We start from the raw sequence: 17155 nt of genomic DNA, 5'->3' as shown, positions 1-17155 counted from the left end.
TCAACAGATTGAAACACATCAAGTAAAACCCATGAAGTCATAATTTTCCTTGGTCAACTTCACTAAGGCACTAAATTATTATTCTACAACTTCATAAAGTACCCTGGCTTTCTTATTTTTTTAAGATCATTTATTTATTTGAGAGAGAGAAAGAGAGTGCACACAAACAGTAGGGAGGGACAGAGGGAGAAGCAGACTCCCTGCTGAGCAGGGAGCCAGACATGGGGCTCAATCCCAGGGCCCTGGATCACGACCTGAGCAGAAGGCAGATGCGTAACTGACTGAGCCACCCAGGCGCCCCAGCTTTCCTGTTAAATCTGTGTTTCAGGTTAACAAAATATTCAATTAAGCAAATATCCTGTTTTGCAGAAGGCTTCAGTTCCTACACGAAGAAGGCAGGACAGAATTAGGAAACCATTTTGTAACTTCTAATAAAATAATGGCTCTAGGCAGCATTTACTAACAACCATCAAAGTCCGCAGGCAAAGGCTGCTGAGAACTTCATCGGTGGATAAATCAAGCTGAGACTATCTGAACCCACCGAGCAATCTTATCTCACTAAAGATGAGCCAAGCTGCCAGCAGCTCATGAAGTATTCTTGTCGTTGGTCTAAGCAAGCCTCTCCACACACCAGCAGCTTCCAGAACACAGGGAATAAAAAATTTATCAAATGACACTGAAAGGAAGCAATTAGCCAAATCAGACATGAGGGTTACTCTGCAAATGAGCGTGTTTTGTTACTACTGTTGTTTTTAAGTAACAGCCAATACAAAACGAAGGAAATGATGGTTATGAAGTTACAGAGAGGTGAGAGCCTTAACAATTATGGACCACACGTGGATCTTGTTTGGGTCCTCATTTAAATAAACAAATGATTAAGTAAATAAATAAATACATGAAGTATTAAAGGATAACTCTAAAGCAATTGGAAACATATTCATAATAACTAGCTATTAGATGGTATCAAGAGATCATTGCTTATTAGATGGGCTGATGGCATGTTATGTTTTTTAAAGCACTAATGAGTTCTATACCCAGGCTGTACTTTTTGTGGGAAAAATAACATAACATTTGAGATTTACTTTAAAATACTACAGAAAACCACCACTGGAGAAAAATATATATATATGTATGTATAAAATTATATATATTGGTGATTGTTGAAGCTGGTTAATGGGCACATGGTTATATTAAACTGCTCTACGTTTCTTCTATGTTTGGAAGTTTCGTATACAGTGTTAAATTTAAAAACTTACTAAGAAACACAGAATCCAGATGTAGAATCCAGAAGTGATTTCGAAACATATCACAGAGCAACATAAAGCTTTGGGGTCAGCATACAAGAAGATCATTCGCTCTGGGTAATCAGTGATGAGAACCCGAGACATGGACACCAGATGGGAATGCTGTTTATTTAAAATATGGACATTGAGCAGCTGCTGATCTGGGGCTCCCATCACTAAAAGGCTGGAGAATGCCAGAAATGGCCAGCCTTGTCATCAAACTGTACAAACATGCAGGGATAGCCAGGACCTAGATTTCCGATGGAGAAAATATCCAATGGATTATATAAGACATCAGAGTCTTTGGCGCAAACAGGCTAAAGGTTTTCAACATTTCTTTAGAGAAAATGACTGGGTCAATTAACAGAGTATCTGCTATGTGCCCAATATTCATTAGGCACTTTATAAGTATAATAACATATCTCTTAAAAAGTGCTTAAGTATGTAAGAAACTATATGTCATACAAAGTCCCTGATTTAAGGGCTTAGATGTTCCTATCCGATCAATAGGTTCCCTTCAAAGAATTCCAAGGTAAAAGCGCTCCCGGGTATCACTACGGGTAAGTGGCAGAACCAGGAGAATGTAGTCATTGCAGAAGCTATAGGGGAAGTCACTTTCTTTGGAGGATATACCTTAATAAAATGTACATCTCTCTGAGTAGCCTGAGTGTCAGGCAGATGTGGCCTTTGCAAAAGAGAGAAAGGGGGAGGGGAGGGAAGGGAAGAGGAGAGAACAAGAGAAGAAAGGCAGGGCAGAGAGAAGGGAAAAGAAGGAAAAGGGATGGCAGGAAAGCAAAAGGCTAATAGGGTGTTTATTGGGCATTTAAAAAGCCATAGCCTTCCTGTCAGAAGAGTATTGCATACCCCGAGCCATGCTCGAGCGAAAACATCTACCCTGGGAACACTTACGCAACAGTCTGGTTCTCCTTCCTGGCAGGAGGAGATGAACGATGTCTGGCTATAGGGTCGTGAACTTGATGGCTGATTTCCAGGAGGTTTATAATTTGCTGGAAGATTGTAAGACTCACATTCCTCACCTGAAGATTCAAGAAAAGGTAAAAGTGAAGTTAAAAATTAATCCTTTTAACTTGGATATAATGAAGTCAAAGGATTGGGTGAAGGATTAATGGGACTGAAAGTGGTAAATCCAGAAGTTCAGTACTTTTTAAAGTTCAAAGGCTTCGCAGGGGAAGAAGGAATCACTTGTCTCTCCCAAATCAGGTCAGTCTTACTCTTATGTTGATACTAAATGAAATTAACAATTCCCCAGAGTGATAAGGGGGACTTCTCCATTAAAGACCTTATCAAGGGTGTTTAGCAAGCTCAGGAAATTTGGGGGAAAATATATATTTCCACAGATTCTTTCCAAAGAATAGTAAAAAGAACCTATTTCTAGGGATTAATGTGATGTGGACAGTTGTGTGGACAGTCAAGGAAAGAGAAGCGTGTGGTGTGTGCTGTATAGTGCTTGTGTATCTGTGAATGGTGTGAGGTGTTTGTGGTGTGCATGGCGGCTGGTATGTATACGTATGCATAAGTATATTTCATATAAATGTGTTGTGTTGAGATGTATTTGTGTGTGGTTGTGTGTGTGTGCGGAGTGTATGTGTGTTTGTGTAGTATGTTTGTGGTGTGTTGGTATGTGTGCTTGTGCATGTGTGAATTTGGAAATAAACAGCAGACCCAGGAGATGTTTCAGCATGCAATAATGGTGGTTGACCAGTTGCTCACTCAAAATATTTTGCAAATCCAACCTTGGGAATTTATCCCTGAGCATCTGGTCATTCAAACTGATGCAGCTGAAAAACTCAAGGTGTAGACAAGCACATGACCAGTGCCTGTAGCGTACCAACTGGTCTGTCCAGGAAGGACCTATGTGAGAATGACCTGCTGTCCTCGAGGAGGCAAAATTAATAAGCAGATAGTTGTTCTTTAGCCCTATTAAGATGTAAAAAATAATTTATTTGATTTTACTTACTCCTCTTCCAATGTTCTTTTTGTACATTCAACTTTCTGACCGTGAGCGATCTCCTCTTGCCTGAAAAACACGTTTTAATATTCTTTGAAGGGTACGTCGACTGTCAGTGAATTCCTTTAGTTTTTGTTCGTTTCACTTTTGAGGAATATTTTCACTGGACGTAGAATTATGGGTTAGCAGGGTCTTTGTTCTTTTTTAATAGTTTTCGGGGGCGTCTATATTTTTAGTCAACTTAAAAGACATGAGTGCAAAGGAAGCACATGGTTGAGTTAATGGGTACTGGTGGGAGGAGAAAGCTTCCCTTCGATGCATGTTTTAAATCAGAAAAGAGGACTGGGTGGTTTCTGGTCAGTTGTTCCCTGCACCATGCTGACGCCAATGTGTTTTACACTTGCAGTGGAGACCAAACCCTTCAGTAAGAAGAGAAGAAACCAGAACCACTTATGCGAATGGATAACCAGTTCCCTCCCAGGAAAGGTACAAATTATTCTTTATCCCAGTGCATAGGCTTTCTTCTTCTTAAATATGACATCATAGGCGCACCTGGGTGGTCAGTCAGGCCTCTGACTCTTGATTTTGGCTCAGGTCATGATCTCAGGGTCATGGGACTGAGCTCCATGTAGGATTCAGTGCTGGGCGTGGAGTCTGCTTAGGACTGTCTCTCTCCTTCTGCCCCTCCATGTGCATGAGAGCTCTCTTTAAAAAAAGAGAGAGAGAGAGAGACATCATAGATTCTAGGTGAGAGGATTTTCCCATAAAAACATATAAAGGGTTACAGTGCCTGGGTGGCTCAGTCAGTTGAGCATCTGACTCTTGATTTGGGCTCAGGTCAGGATCTCAGGATTGTGGGATTGAGACCCGAGTCGGGCTCTGTCCTCAGCATGGAGTCTGCTTGAGATTCTCTTTCTCCTTCTCCCTCTGCCCTTCCTCCCACTTGTGCTCTCTAAAATAAGTAAAATCTTAAATATATATATATATATATATATATATATATATATATATATATGAAGGGTCTTAGAAATGTTCAGGGAAGAATGTGAAAAAAATTAGTCCTACTCTAGTTTTCCATTAGAAAAAGCCCAAATACAAAGAATTCACTAAGTTATTTTGATTCTTATATATTTGTCAGTTGAATCACTTGGTGGAGAATATCAGAAAGAGGTGCACAATTTTTTTTGCATCTCGAAGAGAAAGAGACAGATGCCCAGATGGAAGCTGGGCAGGATGAATATTTTGAAGTCACTGCATCCTTGGACAGCAACACTTGCATATCCTGAAAACTTTTTTTAGCCACACTGTTTATCTTGAGCAGGGCAAGGGAAGGGCAGTAAGAAATTACCACTATTGTGTTAGAGTTATGTGCATGTCCAGGGGAACACAATCTAAGGAGAGAAAGTGGGCAATGAATTATGTTCTTTTTCAATTTATGTAAAGATGAGTGGTCTATTCACTTCTAAGTTTCTTCTTGTATTTTTTTTATATTTAGTGATTTAGATAGTTTTCTATTGTTCATTTAATCTATATTCAAACTTATATACAGATATACAAAACATTTAAACATATAAAGCATATAAACTGATATGTATATATCATTGATTTCTGCCATTTTTCTTACCATTTCCTTCCTTTTCGGTTCTTTGGGTTTTTTCCTTTGTTAATTTTCTGTCTTTGAATTCTTTCTTCTTTTTTGATAAACATTCTCAGGGTATACCTTTGGCTCTAACTGTCCATGAGTTGGACACGCAGCATCTTAGTGTTGCTCATCCCATGCACTTTGGAATTTCTCTTGGTTTACTTTTTAACTCAAGGCTTATTTAGAATTAATTCACGTTCTTCCTGGAGCAATGCAAAGGAGACAAGTGCATAAACTCAAAGGCCATCCCTGACAATGACATCAAGTTCTTCTCTACACATGCTGAGGACTGCCTCCCTTCTCTAGAAGGATTTTTATTTTTTTCTCTCTGTCTCTTCCAGGGACTATTTTCTGTTAGTTTTCCAGGTCCATTCACCTTTCTTTTGATCAGCTTTGGAGCAAGCCATCCTCAGTGTGTGTGCATACGTGTGTGGTTGGAGACGGTTTTTTCTGATGGCCCAGGGATAGTGAGTTTTAGGCTGCAAGCCAAAGGAAGGACAGGCTGATGACTGAATTGCTTTCTTCCCTCCACTGAGCTCCAGGGTTCATTCACCGCACGCAAGTTTCCACAGCCCTTCATTGAGCCAGTGGTCTTTGGCATCTAATTATCTGAGAAGAGGGTCTCTTACTAGACCCTCCCATTGCCAGGGTCTTGGCACTTGACTCCTGTTGTCTCTGTGCCCTGGGATGCAGAAAACAAGAATAACAATTTTTTTTTTTTAAACGCTGGTATCAAAGGTCTTCAGAGAAAAATCTGCCTTCAGTGATCAGTTTATGCCTTTAGGAGCCCATCTCCACCAAACCCTTGGCCTGAGTATTTCATTTTTCCTAGCAGAACATCCATGCTTTTAATGAAGTAACTTACTTGATTGATTGATTTTTAGTTGTCTAGCTTCAGAGGGGAAGGACGAGAATCTCAAGTCCGTTCCGTGCCCAGTATCGAGCCACTACAGGGCTCCATCTCTTGATCCTGAGATCATGACCTCAGCTGAAATCAAGAGTCACATGCTTAACCAATTGAGCCACCCAGGTGCCCTGAAATACTTTATTTCGAATATATTTCATCTAATATTTTTATCTGTTACAAAGAGATCAGTCCAGAAAATGAATTTTCCAGGCATTAGTGTAAATCCACTTAGCAGTATATCCAATATTTGTCTAGGTGACCTTCAAAACCCTTACGAGTCAGCAACAGCCTTTTACTCTCCCCCTCCCCCTTTTGGAACTGGAACTTCTGCAACAATGACCCAATGCCTGTCCCACCTCTGTATGGCAAGACAAAGTCCCACCTCTGAGAGGCAAAGAGCTTGCTTCTCCTTTCACAAGTCCACAGATACAGAAATATTATGCTCCCGTGTGACCCTCCTTTACATCTGTTCTAGATCATTTCGATGAGTAAGATTTGTGACTTTAAGCTAATGAGATTTTGAGGAGGAGACAGAGTTGAGCTGATACTGTATTATAAGATGAGACTTTCAAGGAACCCTGGAAGGGGGTGTGTTTTGCATGTGGGATGAATATGAATCTTTAAGGAGTGGAGAGTGGGCCATGGTAGCCAGAATCCTAAGATCACCCCCAAGATTCTGACCCCTAGTGTATACGCACTTTTCGCTAGTTATTCAAACAAACACTAAGCTAGGTGCTACCTCAAGAGATTTAGCAGATTTAAGTAGGGTCCCAAATCAGCTGGTCTTAAAATAGGGAAATTATCCAGGAAATAACCCCGCCCTTAAATCTGGGTCCAGAGGTCAAAGACCAAGCAGTTAGAGAGACTCAGTGTGAGAAAGTTCAATGTTAAGACAGATTCTTCCTGGCTGGTCTGGAGCTGGAGGAGGCCATGTGACAAGTCCCATGAAGCCTCTTGGAACAGTAAACAGCTCCCAGCTGACAGCTGGCAGGGAGTCAGCAACCTCCATTCTGCATCCATAGAAAATTGAGTTCTTCCAATAACCTAAATGAGAATGGGAATGGACCCTTGCTGAGAACTCATCTGGACTGAACCCTTGAGTTTTAGCTGTTGAGACCTTGAGCAGAAAACCCAACCATACCACGCTAAACACTATGCTAAAGCTTCTGACCTACAAAACTGTGAGTTAATAAATGGGTGTTGTTTTAAGCCATTATGTTTGCATAAAAAAAATTTTTTTTACACAACAACAGAAAATGAACACACTTTGTAGAGCCTATCTACAACAGAACCTTCAACAAAGCATTATCTGAAATGTACAAACATTAGAATCACTCCTTATATATCAGGAACACTGGTATAAAATCCAGGGATGACTGGTACAACCAACAATACGCTGGTGGTTCTGCTCCAAGGAGAACATGAAATTAAAAATCCGAGGGTAGCAAAAGATGATATAAAATCGTCACTATTTGCATATTCCCAACATAGACAACTTCCCCAAATTAACAGAGGTATTTTTAAGAAATAGCAACTTTTGGCTAGCTGGCTGGATATAGTATCTATCTTTAAAAGTCTAATCCATTTCTTTATACCAACCACAGACAAATAAAAAATGTAACTAAAGAGACACCAAATTACCCTATTACCCTCCATTGGGTTGTAACAATGTAGCTTCTCTCTTCTTCTCTTTGGGGCTGGCCAACAAATGTGCTTTTGGATCTATGCCAATCTGATACATGATCATAGTTTCTCAATATGTTTCAAAGATTTATCGAAGTATCATTACATACAATAAAATCACAGATCTCGGGTGTACCCTTAAATGAGTTCTGACAAATGCATAGACTTGTGAGCAACACTCTTAGAACATTACATTACAGTTCCATTAGGTTCTTTCTGGTTCTCTTGCCTTGAGGGAATTGCTGTATTTAACCACACAAATTAATTTCGCCTGTTTTTAAAAGTCATAAAAATAAACTCTCTAGTGTGCACTTTTTTTGGTGTCTAGCTTCTTAAGCTGAGCATTTTTTTTTTAAGATTTTATTTATTTATTTGACAGACAGAGATCACAAGTAGGCAGAGAGGCAGGCAGAGAGAGAGGGGGGAAGCAGGCTCCCTGCTGAGCAGAGAGCCTCATGCAGGGCTCCATCCCTGCACCCTGGGATCATGACCTGAGCCAAAGGCAGAGGCTGAGCCACCCAGGCGCCCAAGCTGAGCATATTTTTGTTGACATTCATCTGATTGCTGAGTGTGTACTTCCTTCCTTTACATTTTTGAGTAATGTCCATTGTATTACTATAACACGGTTCATTCTAAACAGTCAGCTATTTTGAATAAAGCTGCTATAAACATTTTGGTACAAGTCTTTTTGTAGACCTATGTTGCTATTTCTCTTGGGAAAATGCCATTTATTGAAAAAGGCTTTATTTTCCTCCACTATATTGTATTTAGTGCATTTATTCAAAAGCGTTTGACCATGTCTTTGCATCTGTTTCTGGACCCCCTACTCTCTTCCACTGATGAATTTGTTTGGCCTTACACAAACACCATGCTCATTATTCTAGCTTGAAACTACCTCACAAAGTAATTACATTTCTTTTAAATGTAATTTTCCTCTGCAATGTGCTTCTATGACTATTCATACACTATTGATACAAATTTAGAGAATGGAAGAGTTTCCTTGAAAGAAAGTCTTCATTGTTATTAAGGGGACTTACTTCCAAAACTAACCCAGAGTACTTGTAAGTAGTCCCATTAATGAGACAAAGTATCTAAAGGACGGTTTAATTTTCTGAGACATTCTTGTTGGGATTATATGGTAGGAAGGTATGGGACTATTATAACAATCACATAGCTTCTTATTGTATCATAATTTCTTTAATGCCATTAAGTAAAATGAAATTTTGAATTTAACAATAAAAAATTTAAATTAATATCTAGGGTTCTATAACATAATACTATATGTCAGCTATACCTGAAAAAAATGATATATATAACTGATTCTATACATATATGGTTCCATACGTATATAATATATATTATATATATGGTTCCAAATTTCTGAGTGCCCTTCCTGAAGCTGCTGTATGGTTTTATCTCAGCTGTGTTAACAATGGACACTTTGTTTTACTTCTTAGTTCCAAGTTTTTGTTCCTTACGCTACGGATTATCTCTCTTCTTGCATTTCTGCAATGTCATAATAACCGCACAGCGCATGTGTCTGAGCCTCACAATGGTAGCCATGGTGAACAGCACAGATGCTCATGGTTTGGCCAACACCACCACAGAGGAACACCTGGATCACAATAAGGTATATAAAAAATACTGTCTATAGTCACAAGTTTAAAGTCCTCTCTTGCTAATCGATTTGTGTGGCAATTGAATGTGACCATAATTGATGTGACAGTAATCATTAGAAAAAGAAGTTCAAGTCTTTATCTACCTTGCTAATAGTAACCTAACTAAACATGCCCCCATCTACCTTGCTAATAGTAACCTAACTAAACAGCATGCCTTATATTTGTGAAGGGCTTTGTTATGTGAATCCTTCTATGTGAAGAATAAAAACCAAGCATCAGGGTTCCTAGAATTAAGGAGTTTGGATAAGAGAAAAAAAGAGAAAGCATTTCAAACCAGAGTGGAAGTAAAGACACATTGTTTCTTTAAAAGTTTTTGAGTATGTGGTATATTTACATGTTTCTCTAATTTCATCTCTGGAAGGTAATGAGTTGCTACTTATCAGAAGATGTAGAATAGGAAAAAAATGGAAACGAATGGGAAGAATATTTTTTCATTCTACTCTTCCTATGTTCTGTTATGAATGCACAGGCAAGCATGAGCAGTTTCTTATTTTCACCTTTTTTACATTAAAAATAACACTTTATACGCAATGTATGGCACCTTAATTTTTTTTTCATAATCAATAGAACCAGGCTTAGATATGACACATATGTAGGAATTCCCATACACGGAATTTAAAATAACTATAATCAATATGTTAAGGCTCTAATGGAAAAAGGTGGCAACACATAACACCAGACGGGTAGTGTCAATAGAGATGGAGGCTATGAGAATGAATAAAAAAGAAACAGAAATCAAGGCAACTGTAACATAAAGAATGCTTTGACAAGCTCCTAAGTACTCTCAACATAGCTGAGGGAACAATCAATGAACTTTAATATGGGTCAATAGAAACTTCTCAGGCTGAAATGAAAGAGAATGGAGGAGTCAGGAGAGAAACTTAAGAGAATATGCCAGAACTGTGGAGAATATCAACAGGTATAGGGGCACCTGGGTGGCTCAGTTGGTTAAGCATCAGACTCCTGCTTTTGGCTCAGGTCATGATCTCCCAGTCATGAGATCTGGCCCCATGCCAGGCTCGACACTCAGTAGAGAGTCTGCTTGAGATTCTCTCCCACTCCCTTTGCCCTTCCCCCACTCTCTCTCTCAAATATATCTTTAAAAAAGTGGGGGCATAATATATAAATGGCTAGAATATGAGAAACAAAAGAGAGAGAGAGTGGCAAGAAGTAATATCTGAAAAATCAACGGCTGAGAACTTTCCAAAATTACTAGTAGACAACCAAACCACAAATCCAAGAAGCTCAGAGAACACCAAACAGGACACTAAAAGATAAATAATTAACAAGAAAAACCAAGCAGACATACATATTTACACTGCAGAAAACCAAGACAAAGAGAATATCCTGAATGAAGCCAGAGGGGCAAATATCTAACAAGGGTAAGAATTACAGAAGACTTCTTATCAGAAACCATTCAAATAAGAAGAGACAGAAAACACTCTTTTGGGTATTGAAAGAGAAAGAATCTGCCAAGTTAGAATTCTATATCCAATGAAATTACCGATAGACTATTTCAGACAAAAAAAAAAAAAAAAACTGAGGTAATTTATTGCCAACAGGCCTGCCATAAAAGAAATGTTAAAAGATGGCAGATTTTAATCCAACTGTATCAACTTTATTTATTTATCTAAAGAGAGAGAGCACCTGTGAGCGGGTGGCGGGGAGAGGCAAAGGAAGAGAGGGAGAGAGAATCTTAAGCAGGCTCCACAACCAGCATGGAACCCAACACAGGCCTCAATCTCACAACCGTGAGATCATGACCTGAGCCTAAATCAAGAGCTGGACCCTTAGCTGGCTGAGCCATCCAAGCACCCCTCAATAATCACTTTATTTTCACTTATTTTTAATAAATATTCTTATTTATTTATTTCAGAGATAGAGCATGGTGGGACAGGGCAGAAGAAGAGGGGAGAGAGAAACTCAAGCAGACTGCATGCTGAGTGCAGAGCCCCATGGGGGACTTGAACCCACAACCCTGAGATCAGACCTAAGCTGAAACCAATAAATATGTTCATCAATAGATAGATATGCATCAACTATGGTACCTCCATAAAACAGAGTATGACTTAGCACTAAACAGAAGTGAACTAGGGACACACAGAACAACATGGATGAAACTCAAAATAAGTATGTTGAGTGGAATAATCTATATACATAGTGCATGACTCCATTTATACAAAACTTCCAGAAAATGAAAATGTTGTCATAGCGACAGGCAGATCAGTGGTGGGAGAAAAGGAGGGAGGAATTATAAAAGAAGTAAGGCAACTTCTGAAGGTAGATAATGCATTCATTGCCTTGATTGTGGTGATGGTTTTGTGAGCATACACAAAATTAAAAATTTATCAAGTTGTATGCTTTATAACGTTATAAAGATTAAATATGAAGTTCACCGTGTCACTTGTCCCTCAAAAATCTTTTGAGCTCTTTTAATCCAAATTTTCTCTTGAATTATATTCTTTAAATATTTGTACTAGTCCAATGCTTTGGTTTCAATATTGAAAACCATGTACTAGAGAAATATCTACTCCAGGGGCCATGTACTGAATCCTTCACCATAGCAAAAAAGGAAGGAGCTCGAGCTGTGTGGAGGTCCTATAGAACCTCCCTCTGTAATGCAGGGAAACCGATCTCCTTCAAATGTGAGTCACAGAAAAGGAATTTTCTTTGCTGCCATGCAAAGGCACTAGATGAAAAAAATGAGAAAATATAGCATGTAATTATTCCCAAATATGAGGACTCACCAGAAAACTCTTTCCAAAGAGCAGATCTAAATTGTAACCTGAAATTACAAAAGGAACCTAAAAGCTCATGAAGCACTTATAATTACGGAAGGAGTCAGCACAGGGAAGAACATACAGCAGCTCAAAGCCAAGATGGTCAGGCAACAGGAGGCTATGCTCTGGCCATAGACAGATGAAGAAAAGCAAGCTGGCAAAACTCAGGGAAGGATTATGGAAAAACAAGACATTTAGAACATTTTATAAAAGAAGAGACACCAAACCAAAAAAAAGAGAGAAATGGCCTTCTCCCTTCACTGTATCATCCAACCATTTCCAGTTCAGCCCATGATCGTCTTTTTGTGATTGGATCTAACACTATATCCTCTCTTTGGGAGTAGCCTGGATGTGGGGGAATGTTGTTTTGTGGATGAGGTTAACTTACTGGAGGAGTAAGAGGACAAGAAAAGGCAAGAGGACATTCATGACTGCGGTGGGTGTAGTGGTACTCTACAGAAGGGCTGACATGCAGCGTGGCAATGTTCCAAAAACAAGTAATAAATGTCCATGCTGTCCTGGGGCCACAGAGGGTGCTCTTGATGGCAAGGACTTTATATTATAGTTGAACAGGCCACTCTTACATGACAGTACACACAGGAAAAGATGTGTCGAAGGAACAGCAAGGATCCCATGATGAGAATGAGGCAGAGGGGAGCTCTGTGGGCCGGTAGAGCAGGTCCCCCGCATCTCTATCGCAGTAACTCACAGGATGCAGAGCGGTTCCACGTGTCTCCTTGTTTCTTTCAGAACCCCGTGTATAACTGGAACCCCCAAGTCCAGGGCTTCATCTTCAGTTCCATCTTCTATGGTGCACTCATCACCCAAATTCCTGCTGGATACTTGTCTGAAAAATACTCCATCAAGAAAATGATTGGCTTTGCATTCCTCCTCAGCTCTCTGCTTAGCCTGTTAATGCCAATGGCAGCTGAAGGTGGAGAAGCTTTCCTCCTGGCATGCCGGGCAGCCCAGGGAGCAGCCCAGGTATTCAGATAATGCAAATACTGAACAGGGTTTAAATTCACAGACAGTATCAGAAATCAGATGTCCCAATCCTTCTGATTGCAGGGGTTGGTATCCATAGCTCAGCATGTCATGTGGGTCAAGTGGGCTCCTCCCTTGGAACGAGGCCGACTCACCTCCCTGAGTCTATCAGGTAATGACGTAAGGCCCAGAGTGTTTGAATCCTGCTGCCATGTCATTCTGTCATGTTCTCCTTGACCTGTAAAAGATGTGTCTTTTGAAGTGTCCAGGGCTTTGGAAACCATCTGTTCCAGCATCTTTGCTTTAAAGATATGGAAACTGTCTAGAATAAAGAAAAGCCTTCTTTATCTCAAACAAAAGAAAAAAAAAGGAAAAAATATTTCATTCTTTTCTGCTTTACATTCAGTATTCTGCTTTATGAATGTATTTCTCTGGAAATTGTTTATTGCTACCATGAGGCTATGTTATCTCTATTCTCAGATGCCTGTATTCCTTAGGGGTGTTCTTTGTGTCTTCTGATTAGGAATTCTACTGGGGTCCTTCATTGTTCTGCTTGTGACTGGATTCATCTGCCAGTCCCTGGGCTGGCCCATGGCCTTCTACATTTTTGGTAAGTCTCTTTCTGTAACATCCCAGTCATTATTCAGAATTGAAAAAAAGATTAAAAGTAAAAACTGACTATCAGGTAATAATTTATATAAAGCTAATGACATTTAAAATCATGAACCTCATTGAAAGAAAGAGAAAAGGCAACATTCATTAATTTCACATTACAAGCAGAACTATATATGCATTATTGTACAGAAGCTCTGCAAATCTATCATGTAGGTACTAGAGATCCATACCCCTTATAGGAAATCCTTGGGAAAAGGGATGAGCCACTACTGTTCATAAAAAGGAGCATACAGACTGAAGCAATGCTACAAAGGACATATGTCAGGGAAGACCCCCCAATCTCACTCAACTCTCTTCCTTACCTTCTTCTCACGCTGCTTGCCAAATCAATCTAGAAAGCAGAAAGCACAGGCACCTGGTGATGTTCCTTCAAGCCAGCCCTCTGTGACCAATGCAGGATACAGAAGGGTGAACAGTGGGTCTAGAGGGACAAATGGAACACACCCAATGCACACTGCAAGAAATGGCAAAGCCACAATGTGGAAACATGCCTCAAGTCCTCCAAATTCCATTGCTCTTCATCACTAAATTAGTCATCAATAGTAAGTGATGACAAGTATAGTGACAGTACCCAAACCCTGCACCAGGAAGGGGGCCAAAAGAATTGGGACTGTCTAGCCTGGGAGAAAGAGCATGCACAGAAGAAAAATGCACACCTGCTCCGTATTACAAAATTAAAAGTAATCAGAGAAATAACAGGGAGCTGAGGTTTGCGCTCCTTGAAAGACACGCTCGATAATTAATGCTGCCCATCAGCGCTGATCAGAGGTTGGATGACCTCCAACGCTCATGGCATATTCATATTCCAATGTCATAAACATGTGCACAGTGACATATGTTATTTGCTGTTCTCCCGGGTGGCTCCATGAAGCTCAGAGACAGGCACTATGCGTTGTCTTGGTTCAGCAGCTTTCCCATGAACTGCCTCATATGGAGGCGCCTGGAATGGGGGAAAGGCTTAGAGGGTAGCAGGGTAGGGATTTAGGCAACTGCCTCCACAAGTCTTTACCATGAGGCATCACACCACGCCCACAGAGGCCAGATGGCCGGCCCCGGTTTGTGGCAGAGGCAAGAGGAAAACAAAACGGTTTTGTTCCATCTGAAGGTTCTTCTCAATCTTTATTTGTTCTTCCCCATAAATAATAATAATAAATAAATAAGTTAGATCCACACCACTTTAAAGAACAAAATAACGTCTGCCTTCAAGCAGCTTCTAATTGCTAGAGAAAAGCTCCCAGAAGAGCAAATGGGATCATAAACTCACATTTGTGCTTAAAACAGCTGTCCAGCCTGCTAAGTCTCCCTCCACAAGGACTATTTTGAACTTCTCAAAACTTCTCTAGTCTCCTCAAACCTCGAAAATGGCTCCCTTTTGCCTGCTTTCTCTCTCATGTCACCTCCCTTTGAACACTGGAAATTATTGCTCATCCTGTCCTTACCTACTACCCCACCCTTCCAGACCTCTCAACTTCTGACTTGTGTCTGACCCATTCTGCCACTGAGACATTAATTTATTTGTGAGTATGTGAGAGAGAGCACAAACAGGGGGAGCGGCAGGCAGAGGGAAAAGCAGACTCCCCTCTGAGCAAGGAGTCTGATGTGGGACTCCATCCCAGGACCCTGGGATCATGACCTGAGCTGAAGGCAGACGTTCAACTGACTGAGCCACCCATGTGTCCCAAGCATCGAGCTACCTCTTGACAAGATCCTTTGTGGCTTCCCTCGGAGCTGCCCTGATTCCACACTGAGCCCATTCTTGGTCCCCTCCAGCCAGGCCCTCTGTGTGGTCTGTGGGGTCAAGATTATACACTCTCCAGAGCCCATGTCCATCACTCCTAGTCATCACTACCGGAATTTTTAGCTCGAAAACCACCAAGGCTTTTCAGACTTCTCAGTACTCTCCGGCACATCCACTGAATTTAGACTTGGCCAACGAGGGGCAGGCAAAACTGCTTGCAGATGTAAATGGAGTATGATGGGGAAGGCAAGAATTTCGACAAATAACCAATTGAAACTTCTAATGGTGTGGGAACAGATCTGGGTAGGAACAGGAGGTTAAGCCTCAGACCACAGTGACCAGGGATTTGTGACTAGTGGAATCTAAGAATTCTAATTTTAAATCTCACTCTTCCTCAGGTTTCTTTAAAAAATTTTGTCTTCGATTTTCTGTAGTTTGAATATAATATGACTTGGTGTAAATTTTATTGTATTTACCCTTTTGGTGTTCTCTTGAGTTTCCTGTCTCCGTGGTTTGGCATCTATCATTAATTTTGGAAGACTCTAATTAATCCTTCAAATATTTCCCCTGTTCTTTCTCTTTCTTCTCCTTCTGATAGTACTATATGTATATATTACACCTTTCGTAATTGTCCCGTAGTTCTTGGATGCCTGTCACTTTTATTCTTTTTCTTTGCAATTCAGTTTTGGAAATTTCTACAGACATTTCTTCAAGCTCAGTGATTCCTTCCTTGGCCATGCCTAGTCTACTGATGAGCTCATTAAAGGCATTTTTCATTTCTAGGTTAGTGTTTTTCATTTCTAGCATTTCCTGTTGATTTTCTACTTAGAGTTTCTATCTGCCTGCTTATATGAATCATATATTCTTGCGTGTTGTCCCCTTTTTCTATAAGAGCTCTTAGCAATATAATCATGGTTGTTTTAAATTCTTGATTTGATAATTCCAACATCTCTGCCATTTCTGAATCGGTCCCAGTGCTTGCTGGCTTCAAACTATATTTTTTTGTCTTTTAGGAAACCTTGTGATTTTTTGTTGTTGAAAGCTCCATAAGATGTACTGGATAAGAGGAATGGAAATAGTCTTTCGATGTGAGGTTTTATGTTTATCTGGCTTTGCTAGGGGTTAGGAATTGCTTATTGTGTTATAGCTCTAATTTCAGAGATTATAATTCCCTCTTTTTTTTAAACAGTATTCTTAAATGAGGTTTGACACATGCAGTTTTTCCATTTGTATTCCCATTTTTATACAGGGAAACTGCTGATGTGGTGGTAAGGTGAATGTGGGGAAGACAGTGTTCTATAGTCTTATGGTTACTCCCAGTCTTTTGGTGAGCCTGTGCCTCTGGGCTTCACCTTTGGAAGTCCTTCCCGGTGTTCTCCCCTAATGTAAGACAGGAAGGCCGGAGGGAGTAGCAGTTGAGTATTTCCTCTCACTTAAGCTGCTTAGACTCTGGTAGAAGTTTCCCTTCATAGCAGGCTTTGTTAAGAACAGAATGCTCTAGGCATAATTCAAAACAGCCACTTTTCCTTTCTCCTGCTAAAAGGATGTAGGAATTTTTGTCTGATCTTCACCGTGAGAACCTGGCTAGGTCTCCTGAAGGTAGAACTCTCAAAAGTGTGAGGATCCCTCCAGGATTCTCCCCACCCCAGATTTTTTTAACTCTCAAACTTGTCCACACAGCCTACTGCATAATTGCCAGGATTAATCAATTCCCAGGCTTTCTTACCCTGGTACTTGTTCCCATGCAGTTTTCTGCTTCGAGGCTTCTGTTCCAGGAAGTTGTGATTCTCTGTATCCACCTGTCTCTCCAATTTT

At 40.2% G+C, this 17155-nt stretch overlaps 1 protein-coding gene across 1 annotated transcript in view; it reads left to right on the top strand.

Annotated features, from left to right (window-relative positions):
* Nucleotides 1-3704: 3704 nt before the first annotated feature.
* Nucleotides 3705-17155, top strand: part of SLC17A1 (solute carrier family 17 member 1) — a gene marked incomplete at both ends in the record, with an annotated part of 31109 nt that continues 17658 nt past the window's right edge. Inside the window, 5 exons of the mRNA XM_080806273.1 lie at nucleotides 3705-3738; nucleotides 8942-9114; nucleotides 12694-12927; nucleotides 13012-13099; nucleotides 13451-13537. Of these exons, the coding sequence (XP_080662399.1) occupies nucleotides 3705-3738; nucleotides 8942-9114; nucleotides 12694-12927; nucleotides 13012-13099; nucleotides 13451-13537 (616 nt within the window). The remainder of the gene's footprint in view (nucleotides 3739-8941; nucleotides 9115-12693; nucleotides 12928-13011; nucleotides 13100-13450; nucleotides 13538-17155) is intronic.

This window comes from Martes martes (assembly GCF_963455335.1).
Source record: "Martes martes genome assembly, chromosome: 6".
Taxonomy (NCBI): domain Eukaryota; kingdom Metazoa; phylum Chordata; class Mammalia; order Carnivora; family Mustelidae; genus Martes; species Martes martes.
This window is presented reverse-complemented; position numbering and strand designations above follow the sequence as displayed.